At 37.3% G+C, this 17,314-nt stretch overlaps 1 protein-coding gene across 3 annotated transcripts; it reads left to right on the top strand.

Annotated features, from left to right (window-relative positions):
• Positions 1-447: 447 nt before the first annotated feature.
• txlnba (taxilin beta a) lies at positions 448-16,689 on the top strand. 3 transcript variants are annotated; one of them, XM_057353913.1, is made up of 10 exons: positions 448-574; positions 2,145-2,418; positions 3,731-3,822; positions 4,551-4,712; positions 8,874-9,068; positions 10,989-11,108; positions 11,735-11,809; positions 12,728-12,820; positions 14,640-14,735; positions 14,821-16,689. In XM_057353913.1, exons 2-10 carry the CDS (start codon positions 2,148-2,150, stop codon positions 16,327-16,329), a joined length of 2,613 nt encoding a protein of 870 aa, XP_057209896.1. In that variant the 5' UTR covers positions 448-574; positions 2,145-2,147; the 3' UTR covers positions 16,330-16,689. The 3 variants fall into 3 exon arrangements, with proteins under 3 accessions (XP_057209896.1, XP_057209895.1, XP_057209897.1); XM_057353912.1 differs by lacking the exon at positions 11,735-11,809 and adding an exon at positions 11,869-11,943; XM_057353914.1 differs by lacking the exon at positions 11,735-11,809 and adding an exon at positions 11,869-11,943 and having other exon boundaries at positions 450-574; positions 2,148-2,418.
• Positions 16,690-17,314: the final 625 nt, after the last annotated feature.

Raw genomic sequence — 17,314 nt, forward strand, 5'->3', positions numbered from 1 at the left:
TCACTTCACAATTCCGCATTTGCATGGTTTGAAGTGATTAGAGTGCAATTGACTGGAATTATAGTGGACAAATGTGATAATAAAAGCTAACTGGAGCTGTGAAAACCCAATACTAATTCAAGCAGATTGTTAGAAGAAATTGGTCCTCGGGCATTCAGCACACAAGTCAATAACTACAAGTTAACAGGCATTTTAAAAACCAAACACAAACATGTAAACAGCATATAATCTTTGGTGGATTAAACTTTATTACTTTTAACTAACTGGTTTGCCAACTCCAATCGGGAATGGGGTTATTTGGAGATGCACCAGAAGGCCTTCGAAGACTATTATAAAGTTAACCTTTCAGCTGTCTTTCTGAGATTAGAAAGATCTTAACAGGTTGATTCATTCAGTGTTTGGAGCATGTTTCCATTGGCTTTCCGTGTGGGGTTATTTTGAGGGGCTTGTGTTGTCAGCTGTTGTCCTGATTCCTGTTGGACCCTCCACGTTCCTCTCTTTCACTCTGCTACAACTCTGGACTGGTTGTCTCATTGTCCTCCTTTTCCATTTGAACTGAACAAACGCTTGTTGGGTAAGTCTTGAGCTTTAATATATTGTAACTGTATATGATTTTGAGCTGAAGGTCACTCGGGCGTGTATGAAATACATCAGCGTTTGCTGGTTTTATATTGTTTGTACATTTAGATTATTCTGATGTAGTACACTTACAAATAATTAAAGAAAATCCCAACTCCAATGCAGTTGTTGTGTCAAATGAACTTTAAAATAAGTTCCTAACCTTGTACCGAGACAAACAACGCATTTCCCAGTGTTTTAAGTTACAGTATATACGGTGTTTTGCATTACAACTTTATCTTTGCCTGATGTCTAGATGGTTATTGATGTTTTAGACCAGCCGCATCTTTGTTTTTTCCACTTTGCGTAAAACTGCCACCATTGACATCAGAGGCTACGTGGCAAGAATAAGAAATAGCTTGTCCATATTTAGAGGGTCCAAAAATAGCATGTTGCTTCAGAACAGGTGCCATGTTGCTCTGCTACTAAAGGAGGAGGGGTGGTGATAAAATAAGGAGGGGTTGATACAAGAGCACAGGCTATAATTTTAACCACATAAGCAACCGTGGCAATAGAGCTGGGACATAAACAACCTCTGGAATCTCTGCGTTCATTCCACATGAAATCAGCTGTGTGTGGAGCTGAAAGGCTTCAGGCCTGTCGGCTATCTGTGACACATCAGATTTAGAGGCTCAGTGAGACAGTGCCACTGTGATTTGTGCTATTTTCTCTGTGTTCCCTCCCCCAACCTTGTGTCACACGCCTCTCTTCAGATGTCCACCCAGGGTTTCTCCAGATCTTCTTCTTGCCTGGTGAATGCGAGATGCGTTCATAGTTTTACTTGAGATATTTTCATTTATTCATCCTCATGTAAATAAAACAACTGTATTTGACTTGTATGTGGAACACAAAAGAAGACATTTTGAGAAATGTCTCAGTGGTTTTATGTCCGTACAATGGAAGTCAATGAGGGCCAATGTTGTTTACCAACATTCTTCAAACTATCTTCTTCTGTGTTCTGCAGAAGAAAGAAAGTCATACAGATTTGGAATCACATGAGGGTAAATGAGACAATAATTTATTTTAATTCTAAAGTTATTATGAATTCATTTTAACTCTTTAAATTGATGGTTTACTTTAATGAGTTGAATATGGACAGACAGAGACGGATGGATGACACCACATGTCTTTCCAGTTAGAACTGATTCTCAGAATGTCTGGAAATATTTCTTTTTCAAGGTTATTTTTCCATAATTCATGTTTTCTGCCTGAGGCAAAGACAGTAATCAAAATGAAACACACTCCAATTTCCCACACATTTGAATTTACATTTCTTAAAAACAACATCCTGCATTTAAAACATAAAGTCTCTCTTTTTACGCAAACACACTGGCCACAAGCCATCCATCTTCAATTTAGTGGCTAATTTTAGGGAGTCATATCAAACCTCTCTTCAAGTAATGCATAATCATTTCTCATTAATTTCAACAGTCTCATTTCAGCATCAAGTTAAGATTGTAATCAAGGAATTGGCTGTTCTACCGCTGCCTATCAATCACATGGAGCACTTTTATGATTTTTTTCAGCAGATGATGGAGGGCACTGACCAGACCACCAATGAACAAGTCAATGGCACAGAGGAGATGCCAGCGGACCCCATGGAGGACTTCAGCAGGCAGCTAGAGGATATTATCAACACATATGGCTCGGCATCAAGCCTGATGCAAGAGCAGATCTCCATCCTGGAAAGTGAGGAAAGGAGAGAGGAAGCGAAGGCAGATGAAACAACCACCCCCAAAGAGCCAGGTGGAGCCGGTCCAGAGGAGCAAAAAGATGATTCAAAACTGATCAAGGGCCTTGGTGAGGATTCTGTCTCTCTTTGGTCATGCAAGTGAAGTTTAGTGTAGTTTAGTAAAATTAAAGGCCTGGTTTATGTATATCAGTACTGGTTTGTTGTTGGTCTGAACCAGTTTTGCTGAAAAAAAGAACCCTCTAGAAACACCAGCATTAGAATCCAAAACCCCACATACACTCCCGTTCAAAAGTTTTGAAATGGTTGACTGAAATGTTTAGGTTAATGTTTGAAATTACTTTTGTAGACAAAAACACAGCCGTGTAAAAAATTAAGAGACCATTTCAAAGAGACCATTTCCATTTTTTCTGAATTTACTGTTTATAGGTATATGTTTAGGTAAATTATTATTTTTGTTTTATTCTGTGAATACAAGTTCAAACAAAATTATTGTTTCTATTTACATTTATTTACAGAAAATGAAAACCGGAGAAATCGGTCAAAATAACAGAAAATATGCTCAGTATTTTTTTTCTCAAATAAACAAGTTCATATTCACTTTTTAGCAATACAAAAGGTCATATCTATAATATATATATATATATACAGTATATGTATTAAGTTAAAATTATTTTTAATGTGATAACTTCAATTTTATTTGAAATGAATGACTTGGACCAATTATTGAAGAAAAACCAAAAGCAGCCATTAAGAAAGAGCCCATAATTCCTTCACATTTTGTATGCTTTTAGTGACAAGATCATTTCTATACTGTAGATAAAATTGTGTTTTAGTTTTGAGGGGTTTACTGTTAGTCTAAAATGTGTAAAAATATATAAAGAATTGTTTTTCACAGCTTTTGAACGATAGAGTATTTAGCTTTTTATTTAAGAAATTGGTTTATAGAGATAAAATACATATAATAGACATGTTAGTATAACAATATTTTTAAAAAGTATAAAAAACAGTTTAGACACATACTAAGAAAATGTAAAGCTTAAATGCAAAGTAAGTAGCTTTGGATGAAAGCATCTGCCAAATGTATAAATGTAAGTAATTTGGTTTTTGTAGTAATAATAAGTAGTAATTTCCTGCTAATAGTAAAATCACCATTAAAATGTAGACAGCTATATGCTTGACACAAGAGACAGTTCTCTGTCACAAGAGCAGGACGAGTGTCACAAATGTGCAAGTTTATCCACACAAATATCTTTTTGCTCTCCCAACTGTTTCACCGTAGTAAGCGCTATCGCTCTGTGATTTTACAGCTCCTGCAGTTGATTTATTTTGAAGCTTGCATGTAAGAACACTCCCTTGTGGCCTCCTCATCTTCTTTATCTCTCCGTTCTCTGATGTGAATTGAAAACGCTTTTCTCGCAGGTAAAGAGGCCACGTCTTTATTGCAAAGCCTGAACAAGCTCAGCTCACCAGAAGAGAAAGTGGAAATGGTGTTGAAGAAATACACCGAGCTGGTGAGTATCCAGACCCACGAGAGATTGTTCTCTGAACGCTTGTTACCGGCGGCAACAACAATGCATGGAAGGCAGTTAGGAGGAAACAAATAGAACACAAAACGGATTGCCACGGGGGGGAAAATAAATAAAAGAACGCCTGGTGTGATGTTAGGAGTGGCTTCGCTTATGTTGTTCTGACCTAAATATTCAGTGCCCAAGGCTGAATAACTGAGTCTGAACATAAGGCCATATGCCACACATGAAAGCCACAACATTCTCTCTAATATCAGCGCACACAGATAATGACTCTAACATGCAGAGGAAAGTATTACAGAAGACTTACAAGCAATTTACCCCATTCCAACAAAAATAGATATTCATTATTGCAAAATAAACCCCTTCAGGATGATACAAGACCCCATTTGATTTTTGTAATGATGATCGGCCAAACGTACGTAGTTCTGTTGAGCCCCATCGTTCAATATCCTCCTCTAAACAGCTTTCCTGTGGCTCAGTGGTTAGAGCATGGCACTAGCAATGCCAAGGTCATGGGTTCGAACCCAGGGGATTGCACGTAGTCTGGTACAAATGTTTAGCACAATGCAATGTAAGTCGCTTTGGATAAAAGCATCTGCCAAATGCGTAAATATAAACAACATGACAGACATTATCTTAAGCAGCCAGCTGTGTTTTATGCGGTGTAACATACGAATGACATCTGTGTGTGTTTTGTGAATACGGGGCAGGTGGAGAAACACAGGAGAGAGAAGCAGCAGCTGGAGAAGAGACAGGGTCTTTTGGTCAAGCAGAGAGACCAGATCCAATTCGAGCACAGTCGTGCCATCCTGGCCCGAACCAAGCTGGAGATGCTCTGTAGAGAACTTCATAAACATAACAAAACAGTGAAGGTGAGTACTTTTTACTGACAAAGAGCATCGAGTTGTGAAAATGACATGAAATGTCATTCTCAACACCTTTAACTACAGACTTACAGAGTTTTTTTAATGTTTTAGGAAGCCACAAAAATGTTCTTTCTCTTACTGAATGGACTCTTTTTGTACTAATTACATTTACATGTTGACAGCATTGAAATTATTTATTATTTATTAAATATAAATAATTCATATATTTTAAATTAGTTATTATTTAAATGTATTGTTAAAATCATTTCTCTCTATTTAGGCCTACTGAATGGACTCTTTGTATGAATTATATTTACATGTTGACAGTGAAGATATAGTGTATATACTGTATATATACTGTATATATATATATATATATATATATATACATGCTTTTTTACTTTTTTGCATTTATATTTTTATATTTTTTTAAACATATATTTTCATTTGTTTTATGTTTTCTATCACTTAACATATTAGTTTAGAAAAACAGTTTTTTAGTTCAAATACTAGGAAGAGAGATAAATCTGCTTAAACGTGGATGGCAATGTCAGTAAACAAAGAAAATTTCTGTTATATTCCTGCCAAAATGGCTCAAAACAATTCAGAGTTCAAGCTTCATATCTGGCTGTTCTTTAATTGCTTTAAACATCGGTTGCTATTTTGCCACATCAGGTCTCTAAGGGTTAAGTGCTTAAATTGCATGGCAACCTCTTGTGTGACATGTTAGCGAGAGTCTGACTTGTTTTCCAGAAGTCTTGTTGCCCCTGTCAGCATTTAGATAGCTGAGATTGAGTCGACTCAACTTCCTCTCTTTGAGCCCAGTGGGACGTTACAGCGGTGGCTCTGTGTCTCTGCCTCAATGAGACACTGAATCTTCAGACTCAAAGCGCTCTTGACAGGTCACTATGACAAGAGAGATAGTGTTCCTCAGCCCCAGTGGCATTTGCTCTTCTTTTATAAATCAAAAGTCAAAGAGAATGTCTCACAGGCTCAAATCACTGCAGGGGTCACACTCTTCTGTTCTACCTTTCTATTGATGCTTCGCAGTGACTAAACATCTACTAGAAGGTGAACTGCCTCCAGGCCTGGAAGGGGCTGTACCCACACCCTAGCTATAAATTGCTTAAATTGTCTGACTGTAGTATGTTAAGTTGTACTATTAGAAACAGATGCAAATATGGTTTAGACAAAGTTGGATCAAAGCAAAGATGAATGCTTTAAAGGATTTTGAAAATGAAATAAATTGTTTTTTATTTATTTGACTCATTACCCATATATACTTCAAATTGATACCATGCTTTCCTTTACAAAAATAAGTAAACTTTTAAGGTATAAGTAAAGTTCAAGTATATTTCACCAAACACCAAAATATGGTTCATATAGCACTAAAAGTGGTTCCCCTACATGATTACTAGCCAAGAACCACTTTTAGTGCTATATAGCACCATTTTTTATAGTGTGTTAGTATGTGTTAGTAGTATTGTAGTTGTAAGTAATACACTTGTAAGTGTACTTCAAGTGTTTTGTTTCATTGGTACTTGAGACTAAATTGGGCCACTTTTTATTTATAAAAAGTATAATTATAATTGACTGCACTATAGCTAGTATCATTAAAGTAGGTATTACCCAGGTAAAAATGTGCACACTTTATTGAAGTAGCCTACACTTCCATAAGGCACTAAAAGCGCTCTATCATCACACATTAATGTTGTACTAAATATTGTACTTCTATTCGTAGTGTTTCAAAATAGCACAGTTAAGTACACTTAGATCTTAAGTTTATCTTAATATGTACTAAAAACACATTTATAGTGCACTTGTTTCACCTGGCTAGGTCTACTTGTAAGTTTTCTTTAATGTCATACTTATAGTTTATATAATATACAGTATATATATATAATATATATTTATATATTAATTTACGTATACTACTATGTTCCTATTTAGGCATTTAGATGTAAATGTTTTCAATATTTTTCATAAAAAGTACACTGAAAGTATACTTTCTTATTTTTAGAAGCATACTACTTGAATAAACTCCAATTTCACTTTACGTTTGACACTTCCATCAGCATCCAGACACACATCTATTAAGTGTTTGTTGTCTATGTGGTGAGCTTTCTAATTACTTGTGTGTAGACCTCTCCTCTGGGCGTAGGACGTATTAAGTTCTTGTTGTAATATCAACCCTGCATGTCCTTAAGAGTTGATGATATTGCTCCCAAGAGGCCGAATTTGGCCTTGCTCCCTGTCCAATCAATTTTATTCAAGTATTATAAAAGCCATTAATGAACAGGTCAGAGCAGAACATCTACACTCTGCGTGTAAGAGCATCTCAGCCATGAGGACAGTAAATTAGATTTAATCTTGTCTTTAGAGTGGGGTCACTTCTCTCGTGTGTATGTGTCTGCGATTCGCCTCCCCGTTGAAGTTGCCTAGCTGAGTTTAACAGCTCCGCTACTCCCAGGTGAGAGCTTGAGATTTACTCCATGTGTAAACACAGCCAAGCAAACAGATTTGCCTCTTGAGAGGACTGTTCCACGCTTGAATTCCCGATCATTAGCTGAGTCAGGGAGCTTGGGTCTCTGGAACGGGAGCTCGTGTTGAACGCACACATGGAACCTCAGGCCTGATTAACATTCGCCCGTCCATGAGAAGCTGAAGAAAGATGATATTGTTGTTTATCTCATGCCACTAATGGAGAGGACATCAAGCATGAGATTTCATTAATATCATCTGATTATTAGCTCACGAACCAGCTTTCATTTCTAACACAATCTCATGGCAATTCGTAACTAGGAGTTGTCTAATTTATTTAATCTCATTCCTTTTTCAAAAGGTTAATTGAATGTTTTTGTACATTACACTTTCTACGAATTCATACAAAATAGCTACAGTATATTCACATGAGATCATATATTATATGGCTGTGTATTTAAAGCCAAGCACATAATGCAAGACTGAGATTCTTACACTTTTGTCTGTGATTCATCTGAAATATAATCCCAACGCTTTAAAAATAAATTTATTTAATTGTGTTATAAGTTTGCATCTTTTAAACAAAAAAGTTCAGTCTGTCTTTATGTTCTTCTCAAAAATATGCTTAACATTTCACGTGACAGTGTACTTGTCTTAAACGGACAGAAAAAAATTGAATTCAATCTTTTGCTCGATATGTATTTAATGTACAACTTTGTATAATATACAGTATATATTGTTTATTATGTATACATAATAATGTATAAATAATAAACAATGAATAAGTTCACTTAAAGAAAACTTTCAAGTATACATGCAGCATGCAAACTACTAAACTGTTTACTGAGAGTTTACATAAACTAATAATGTTCTAGGATACCTATGAATTCACTTGTAGTATTGCAGTACAAACAAAAACTAGTTGTGTACTCAAAGTTTACTACTTTTACACTTAAAGTACTTTTATAAGCTAAACATTAGGACAATTTAGTCACTGAAATAGTGCACTTACTAGTATACTATACTTACTAGCATACAATGATATTACTAGACTTACTATATAAAATATACCTAAATATATATATTTGACATTTTCTTAAGTATATGAACTTAGGGAAGATCGTAGTATTTTGAGGCACACTTTGACTGGTTGTGAGTTACAATAAATTTCCAATTTCAAAAAGCTAAGGAAGTGAGTGCCCAAAAAGCAAATAGTGCGTATGTCACCCAACTGCTGCTTTTTCCATAGGTTCTTAATTTTTGTCTCCTGTTGCAAATCAGTCCAAGCCATTCCTCAGTTTTGTTTGATGACATGCTCGGTCCTGTAAGTGAACACTTGGTCTGAATGATTTCCTTCTTGACCTGCAGTTAACACAGCTGTTTTTGACATGCTTCTGTTCAAGCCTTGCCTACAACACATCCGGATGTAATTCCCTCTCCCCCTTAATAATTTCCTGTCACTCTCTGCTATCTGTAAAACAAAAAGGCAACTGTCCTGTCTCATACTTTGATGACCGCAGAGCCGAGCCAAACGCAGTCTCAAGACATACGCTCACTTCTAATCACAGCCGTCCATCTCACACACTGACTTTCTACCAGATCTTGATTGCTTTCATCACTTAAGGCAACATCTTTTTTCTCTGATTTCCCACCTCTCTCTCTCTCTCTCTCTCTCTCTCCGTTCAGGAGGAGAGTCTGCAAAGGCTGCGGGAGGATGAGATGAAGCGGAGGGAGATCACTGCTCATTTCCAGAGCACACTAGTGGACATTCAGGCTCAGATCGAGCAGCACAGCAGCCGTAACAACAAGCTGTGTCATGAGAACAGCGAGCTGGGCAGCAAACTCAAGACCCTTGTAGAACAGTATGAGAGAAGAGAAAAGGTACACACAGAAATGAAAACACTGCTAACTCCATGAAAACGAAATTGACGCTTTTGGCCTTTTAGTATGAATATGGATAAACTAGTGCTCTAAAACACTTGACAAAATTTACATTTAGAAGATTTAAAGCATTTAAAAACATAGCAGTTAAAACTCGCACCAATGCGGATCAACCATTTGTACACTGTTTAAAAATAAAGGTGCTTAAAAGGTTCTTCACAGCGATGCCATAGAAGAACCATTTTTGGTTCCACAAAGAACCATTTAGTCAAAGATCTTTAAAGAACCACCTCTTTCTTGCCTTTTTATGATCTGAAGAACCTTTTTTTTGCCACGAAGACCGTTCTTTATGTAACCATTTAGACATCGTGAAGAACCTTTATTTTTAAGAGTGTATATGACATCATTCTGCACTCATCAAATTGCAGTTTGCAAGGTAAATAAACACTAATGCTGCATTCCAGACAAATCGGATTTCGTATATTTCCCACCTCGAACCCGGAAATGAACGTCTGGAACATTGAACATCCGACCTCCGAACTCAGGACAAATACTCAATCCCGACCTCATGAAGACGCACTTCCAAGATGCTTGATTAGAAAAAAAAACCTTTCAAGTATTTTCACAAAACGAATTGTCTCTTCTGTAAGTTTTATTAATAAATTCTAATAATATCGTTTTGGCGCTGTTTAATGGGCCGTGACGTGTGATTGACTGTAGTCACGATGCACACGTTTGCAGTATAAAACAGTCTAATAAATGGACTCCTTTCAATGTCAGTATCCTATTTAACATCTGTCACGCTGATTCAGCCACACATCAAATTAAAGCTGTTCCCCAAAACACAGTCAAGACATTTAGGTAACAGTAGCTGTGGATTAAGTGACTGTAATAAGGTTGACAAATGTCTATTCTCTATTTTCTAAAAAACTGAATCCAAACGTATTTTAATTAGTCATTACTTTTGCTTGTAAGGTGCTTTTTGCAACTGAGTAAACGCCGCAATCACTCATAGCCTATATTCAACATTTGGTGCACATCTGAAGGGAGGCAGTTCGTGTCTGCTAGAGCTGTAATTTCACCACGCGCGTTAGAGACAAACTGCACGCTCACACATTCTAACCTGCTATAGACACCGCCAAAGATACTTGTGTCTTTTTATTTGACTCAGTGATTCACGCCCCGTTCAACAGGGAATCTTGCGCCTTATATAACTCTCTCGTGTATGCTGTATCTAATCACACGAGGATCGACCGGTGGAATGACAGGCCTGATGCGAGGGAAGTGAAGCTCAATCCGTCATGCTGATGGGTGCCACTGCTCGCACACAGCTGTGTGGTGGGCTAAAACAGACCGCATCTTTCAGCAAGAATTTAAATGACTTTATGTGTCAAAATGAAGCGCGGGTCTCTACTGCCCTCTGCTGTCAAATGCGGTATAACTGCGGAAGGAGGTCTGTTGCGTTACATGTGATTGAAGTCAATTAAGTCAATCGCAAAAACATGTTGAAATAAAGAAAAGTTAGGTGTGTTGACTGATGCACATAAAGCTTTATTTAGTTTGATAAATGAAACTTTTTATGAAGTGTTATTTACATGGTTTACTTGAACGACAGGCCCACAATATACTGTACGTACAATTCTTTATTACTTTTCTCATTTCAAGATAAAGATTTGGCTGACCTAAAAGACATTTGAAGAAGTTGCATGAGTTCAATGTACATACTGTAGGTTTTTAAAACACGATCCCAAGCGTCAATTTCGGAGCCAGATGTCAGAAAAATGCCCCCAAAAACATCATAAAAAATGCACCATGACTGTATTTGTTGCTAAATAAACCGTTATGAAAAATACCTCGTATAAATCAAAGTGTATGATACGATATTGCTCCGTTAAGTCTAAGTCTGTGTGTTTCATTTAGAGTTTAGAGAAGATCTTCAACCACAGAGATCTACAGCAGAAAGTGTCTGATGCCAAGCTGGAAGAAGCAAAAATGCTGCTTAAGGAAGCAGAAGAGAAGCACAAGAGAGAGAAGGAATATGTAAGACACACTATTATAAGATTCTGGCTCTTCAGATATGCCTCGTGTAAACTGAAGGGCTGACAAATGCATTTGCATGTCCTTATACTGAATACTCCTTTACAAACTTGAGTCCGAAATGAACGCGTCAAGAGCTAAATCCATGACAGGCTTTTGAGAATTACACTTCTTACTTGCCAGTGGAAGGTAACGTTAAAGCAATTTATAAAATTGATAGTCAGTCATGCCCTGGTGTAAGTGACTTGTGTGCATTCAAACTGAACAGTCTACTTAAGTAAACATATCGTGACTCGCTCCTCTCCACATCACCCTTTACTTAAGTGGAAAATTTGCCATTCAGAGTTGATCTAGTGTGCCCAAGCATCACAATATGATAAACTAAAGGACATAATGTCTATATTTTAGTGACAGGAGCACAATGACCTGCTTTATATGTAACAAAATATGCATGTGCAAACAGATAATATGATAATTAATCCAGCAGTCATAAAGACAAAAATATAGTATACATATAATATATATATACTGTATATATATTACATTCATAATATGTTCATTTTAAGGTAAAAAGTTAATTTTGGACTCTGTTTACTGCAGTGTTAACATCTCACCATTTATGTTGTTAGTTGCTTAAAGAGACAATTGAACAAACAAAGAAATGCTACACTATGAGGGAGCAGGAGTTACAGATGAAGAAACAGGTAAAGACGAGTTTCGGGACTCTCTCATCTGGTTGTGTGTGTGTCTTGTGTTTAACCAGTTACTCACTCAGGCTGCAGAATGGAAACTTCAGGCTAAAGAGCTGAAAGAACAGCACACTGTCATGCAGGCTCAGGTGAATATCTACTGCTGTGGCCCACAATCCCATTTGTTATGCTCTCCAGCTCTGGCATCTATCGCAATGTCCAGTTGAGCTCCTTACAAACCCCATAAATCTTAAAAAAATCTTAAAGCATAGATATATACATAGACAGATAGAGAGACAGACGGGAATAACTTTGAAATATGTTCAGATTCGATTTAGATCGAGAGAATAGAAAAAAGGCAGATGTGAATGCAGAAGAAAAATGAATGCAGGAGCATCTCACTGTGTCTGAATCTACACAAAGATGCTGATGCTCTTTACATTGGATTTGACAGTAAGGTAATTACAGTAACAGCTATATGAAGACTTCCTTCCCCTCAGCACATCACAGACAGAAAGATATTATGCTGTTAAATTATTATAGTGTCTAGTGCTGCTATTCTAAAACAATGGGTGACATAGAGTTATTGCAGAAAGGACTCATTTGTTGTAAAGCTTTGAGGTGCATTTGCCTTGACTAATTAATACAACACAAACTGAAGTTGAATCGTTGATTATTGCTTTACTCTAATTTTAAATGACACACAATAACCAGTCTACTTGAAACACAATATTAAAATCCAATTTGGACTCTTAGACAAACTGAGATTTGTTAAATTCTAGACTGGTTCATGACGTTATCTGGTGTGGTGTGGAATATAACAACAAGATAACCGAGTGAATGGAAGACAGAGGTGAAGGTATAAACATGACTGTGCATGTTATTTGTTTTTTGATGCATTTCTGATTGTTATTCTAACCTTTATTTTTGTAGATTGTGTTGTACTCCCAAAAGTTTGAGGAGTTTCAGGGGACACTGTCGAAGAGCAATGAGATTTACTGTACTTTCAAACAGGAAATGGAAAAGGTATGTTAAATATGCACTTTAATTTAAAAAAAATCATATACGCATACTGTATGTGTGTGTGTGTATACACAGCAAAAACGCCAGTGTTGACGTGTAACATATTTAACACTGGCGATTTTTGCTGTGTATAATTGTTTTATTTTTAGCTATTATTTGTGCCTCAATTTAAACTAAACAAAATTTAAAATGGTACCTCAGCAATAATTTTAATAAATAATAATGATTTCAAATAATATTTAAATTAACAGAAATGTTTTAATAGGTTTAGTATACTTAAACTACACTGAACAAAATTATAAACGCAACACTTTTGTTTTTGCCCCCATTTTTCTAAGAAATCTAAGACTTTTTCTATGTACACAAAAGGCCTATTTCTCTCAAATATTGTTCACAAATCTGTCTAAATCTGTGTTAGTGAGCATTTCTCCTTTGCCGAGATAATCCATCCACCTCACAGGTGTGACATATCAAGATGCTGATTAGACAGCATGATTATTGCACAGGTGTGCCTTAGGCTGGCCACAAAAAAGGCCACTCTAAAATGTGCAGTTTTATCACACAGCACAATGCCACAGATGTCGCAAGTTTTGAGGGAGCGTACAATTGGAATGCTGACTGCAGGAATGTCCACCAGAGCTGTTGCCTGTGAGTTGAATGTTCATTTCCCTACCAAGCCGTCTCCAAAGGCGTTTCAGAGAATTTGGCAGTACATCCAACCGGTATCATAATCGCAGACCACGTGTATCCACTCCATCCCAGGACCTCCACATCCAGCATCTTCACCTCCAAGATCGTCTGAGACCAGCCACCCGGACAGCTGCTGCAACAATCGGTTTGCATAACCAAAGAATTTCTGCACAAACTGTCAGAAACCGTCTCAGGGAAGCTCATCTGCATGCTCGTCGTCCTCATCGGGGTCTCGACCTGACTGCAGTTCGTCATCGTAACCGACTTGAGTGGGCAAATGCTCACATTCGATGGCGTCTGGCAGGTGTTCTCTTCACGGATGAATCCCAGTTTTTACTGTACAGGGCAGATGGCAGACAGCGTGTATGGCATCGTGTGGGTGAGCCATAACCATAACCCTAACCCAGCCATTGAAGAGGCTACGGTATTCCACAGGCTACAATCAACAACCTGATCAACTCTATGCGAAGGAGATGTGTTGCACTGCATGAGGCAAATAGTGGTCACACCAGATACTGACTGGTTTTCGGATCCCCGGACCCCCCCCAATACAGTAAAACTGCACATTTTAGAGTGGCCTTTTATTGTTGCCAGCCTAAGGCACACCTGTGCAATAATCAGTCTAATCAGCATCTTGATATGCCACATCTATGAGGTGGATGGATTATCTCAGCAAAGGAGAAGTGCTCACTAACACAGATTTAGACAGATTTGTGAACAATATTTGAGAGAAATAGGACTTTTGTGTACATAGAAAAAGTCTTAGATCTTTGAGTTCAGCTCATGAAAAATGGGGCCAAAAACAAAAGTGTTGCGTTTATAATTTTGTTCAGTGTATATACTACAATGTATATTAAACTAGTTTATAGTAAACAATATACTACTATATACAATATACAATAACCTTGATTGGCTGTACACGTAATTTATTTTTATTATATTAAACTGACTATTAGTCGAATCTCAAATAGACTAATAAAGACTAATAGACTAATAAAAAATCCTAAATTATTTAATGTAAAAACATGCTACCATGATTGACTTGCTATGACATTTGTTTTACAATGCAAGTCGTATAATCAACAAATGATACAATCGCAAAAAGTGCTCATGACTATTTTTATTGGAATAGATGACAAAGAAGATGAAGAAACTGGAGAAGGAGTCAAATATATGGAAGACACGGTTTGAAAGCTGCAACAAAGCTCTTGTTGAAATGATAGATGAGGTCATTTCTAACTTCTGCACACAAACTTATGTGCATTTGACTATTAGCACATGCTAACTGCTTTCTAACTGCTTACTCCAAACAGAGATCAGAAAAGGCTAAAGAGTTTGAATTCTTCACTGTGAAGATCGACCGCCTGGAGACTTTGTGCCGAGCCCTGCAGGATGAGAGAAAAATCCTGTACACTAAGATTAAAGAGATCCGTCTCCCAGACAAAGCAGCCTTATCACCGCTGGAGGACATGCCACAGGTGGATGAGCTCGCTCCACAGCTCACTCCTAGCCCTGTACTGACCGCAGAGATGGAGAAACTGCGAGAACAGCAGATCCGCCTTCAGGAGTTGGCCGCTTCTTTGGTGAAACCCATAAAAGATGATGTTGAGGAATCAGATAGTGAGGAAGAGGAGGCGTCCGAATTTGCACTAAAGATCCCAGCTATTCCTGAAGACACCCAACCTGAGCCCACCAAACAAGAAGAGAAACCAGAATCTGTTGTTGTCACTGAAGAAAAGCCATTACCCCCAAATCTTGAACCAAGCAAACCTGAAACAGAACCCAAACCTCCTCAAAAACCTCTTCAACCCGAAATAATAGAACAACAAACAGGAAAACAAGAGTCAACCAAACAGGAACCAAAACAAGAAGTGACAAAAGTAGAAGCGATTAAACAAGAAACTTGTGAGTCTGAACCAGCCAAAGCTGAAAAGGAAGCCAAAGCTCCTCAAGAACCTCTTCAACCAGAATTCACAGAACCACAGACAGAAAAACAAGAGTCAACCCAAGAGGAACCAAAACAAGAAGACGTCGCAAAAGTAGAAGTTGTTAAACAAGAACCATCAGAGTCTGAACCGGCCAAACCTCAAACAGAATCTAAACCTTCTCCTCGAGAACCTCTTCAAGCAGAATTCACAGAACCACAGACAGAAAAACAAGAGTCAACCCAAGAGGAACCAAAACAAGAAGACGTCGCAAAAGTAGAAGTTGTTAAACAAGAACCATCAGAGTCTGAACCGGCCAAACCTCAAACAGAATCTAAACCTTCTCCTCGAGAACCTCTTCAAGCAGAAATCACAGAACCACAGACAGAAAAACAAGAGTCAACCCAAGAGGAACCAAAACAAGAAGACGTCGCAAAAGTAGAAGTTGTTAAACAAGAACCATCAGAGTCTGAACCGGCCAAACCTCAAACAGAATCTAAACCTTCTCCTCGAGAACCTCTTCAAGCAGAAATCACAGAACCACAGCCAGAAAAACAAGAGTCAGCCAAAGAGGAAACAAAACAAGAAGACTTGACAAAAGTAGAAGCAACCAAACAAGATACATCCGAATTACAACCTACTGAGCTTGTTGTAAAAAAAGAGGGAATACGTGAGGAAAAAAATGCTGAAGATGTTAAATCTGAGTTCCCTGAAACAGAGGCAAATGAGGAGAATGTCCAGAAAGAACACGTTGCATCAGACGGAGCCAAGGCACAGGCAGCAAAACCTAAAGCCCCAAAATCCCAAGAAGCCAAATCAAAAACCAGCAAACCCCAGCCTAAAAAACAAGGTTCTTCCAAGAAGAAAGGTTCGGCTAAGGGTGGGAATAAAAGCTAAGCGAAACATACGTGCATTACCATATCACATTCTCTATAGTTTGTTTTTAGTGTCTTGCTGTTCATGAGTTACAGGCTACATAAAAACTAAGCCAAACATAAGTGCATATCACATTTTCTCTATATTTTTTTTAGATGAGTTTGTTTTTAGTGTCTTGCTGTTCATGAGTTACAGGTTACATATATGACCGATTGGTCATAAGCTACTTTTCTTTATGAAAGTTTACATTAAGGATGGTCTTATGGTCTAGCATTGGATAACTTTCAGAATGTAACACGCTTTGTTTTTCAACTCGTAATACTTTTCCTCACCCTTTAATAAACATCTGTTGACAATTCTAAGTGTTGTTCACAAACCTAGTCCTGGTGCTCCCTAATATTGCTTTTAATGTGAGGCATTTTGTGACAAAAAATGTAGTTACATACTTGATTTTTTATGGAGAAAATCATTGTCAGGCCATTTTCATAAGAAAGAAAAATCACAGATGGGACCTCTTAAATAGCCGAGTTATTTCTCCTACATACCAGTATGATTAAATGGAAATCAAATGGAAACTTGCTTAAGTCTCCTGCGTCTCAGATGTATTTCCTGAGAAAAAGAATAGATCATAAATCTCAAAAATGTCTATTAGAATTTCAGAAGGGATCTTAATGTCACAAACTGAACTCAGATTTGTCAAATCTGCTATCAAAAGTTAATGAAGTTATTGAAGATTTATATATTAACAAATTCAGATGATTTAATTTTTCAGATTATTTATACACCTCTTATGTATTTTAGCAATTTATTTTATTTTTATTTCTACTATAAGCAGGTTTAGGAGAAACATCAAGTACGTGCAACATTAATAGTGGTAAACATTTAGTTTCACCATCATAGATAACTGCCCATCATAACTCCTATTGCACATCATGATTTTTACCCAAGCAGTAGTTTCCATGGTAACAGCCTAAAAAGGCAAGCAGCTTTCATGCATGTGCTGTTC

The sequence above is a fragment of the Triplophysa rosa genome, linkage group LG15 (genome assembly GCF_024868665.1).
Source record: "Triplophysa rosa linkage group LG15, Trosa_1v2, whole genome shotgun sequence".
Lineage (NCBI taxonomy): Eukaryota > Metazoa > Chordata > Actinopteri > Cypriniformes > Nemacheilidae > Triplophysa > Triplophysa rosa.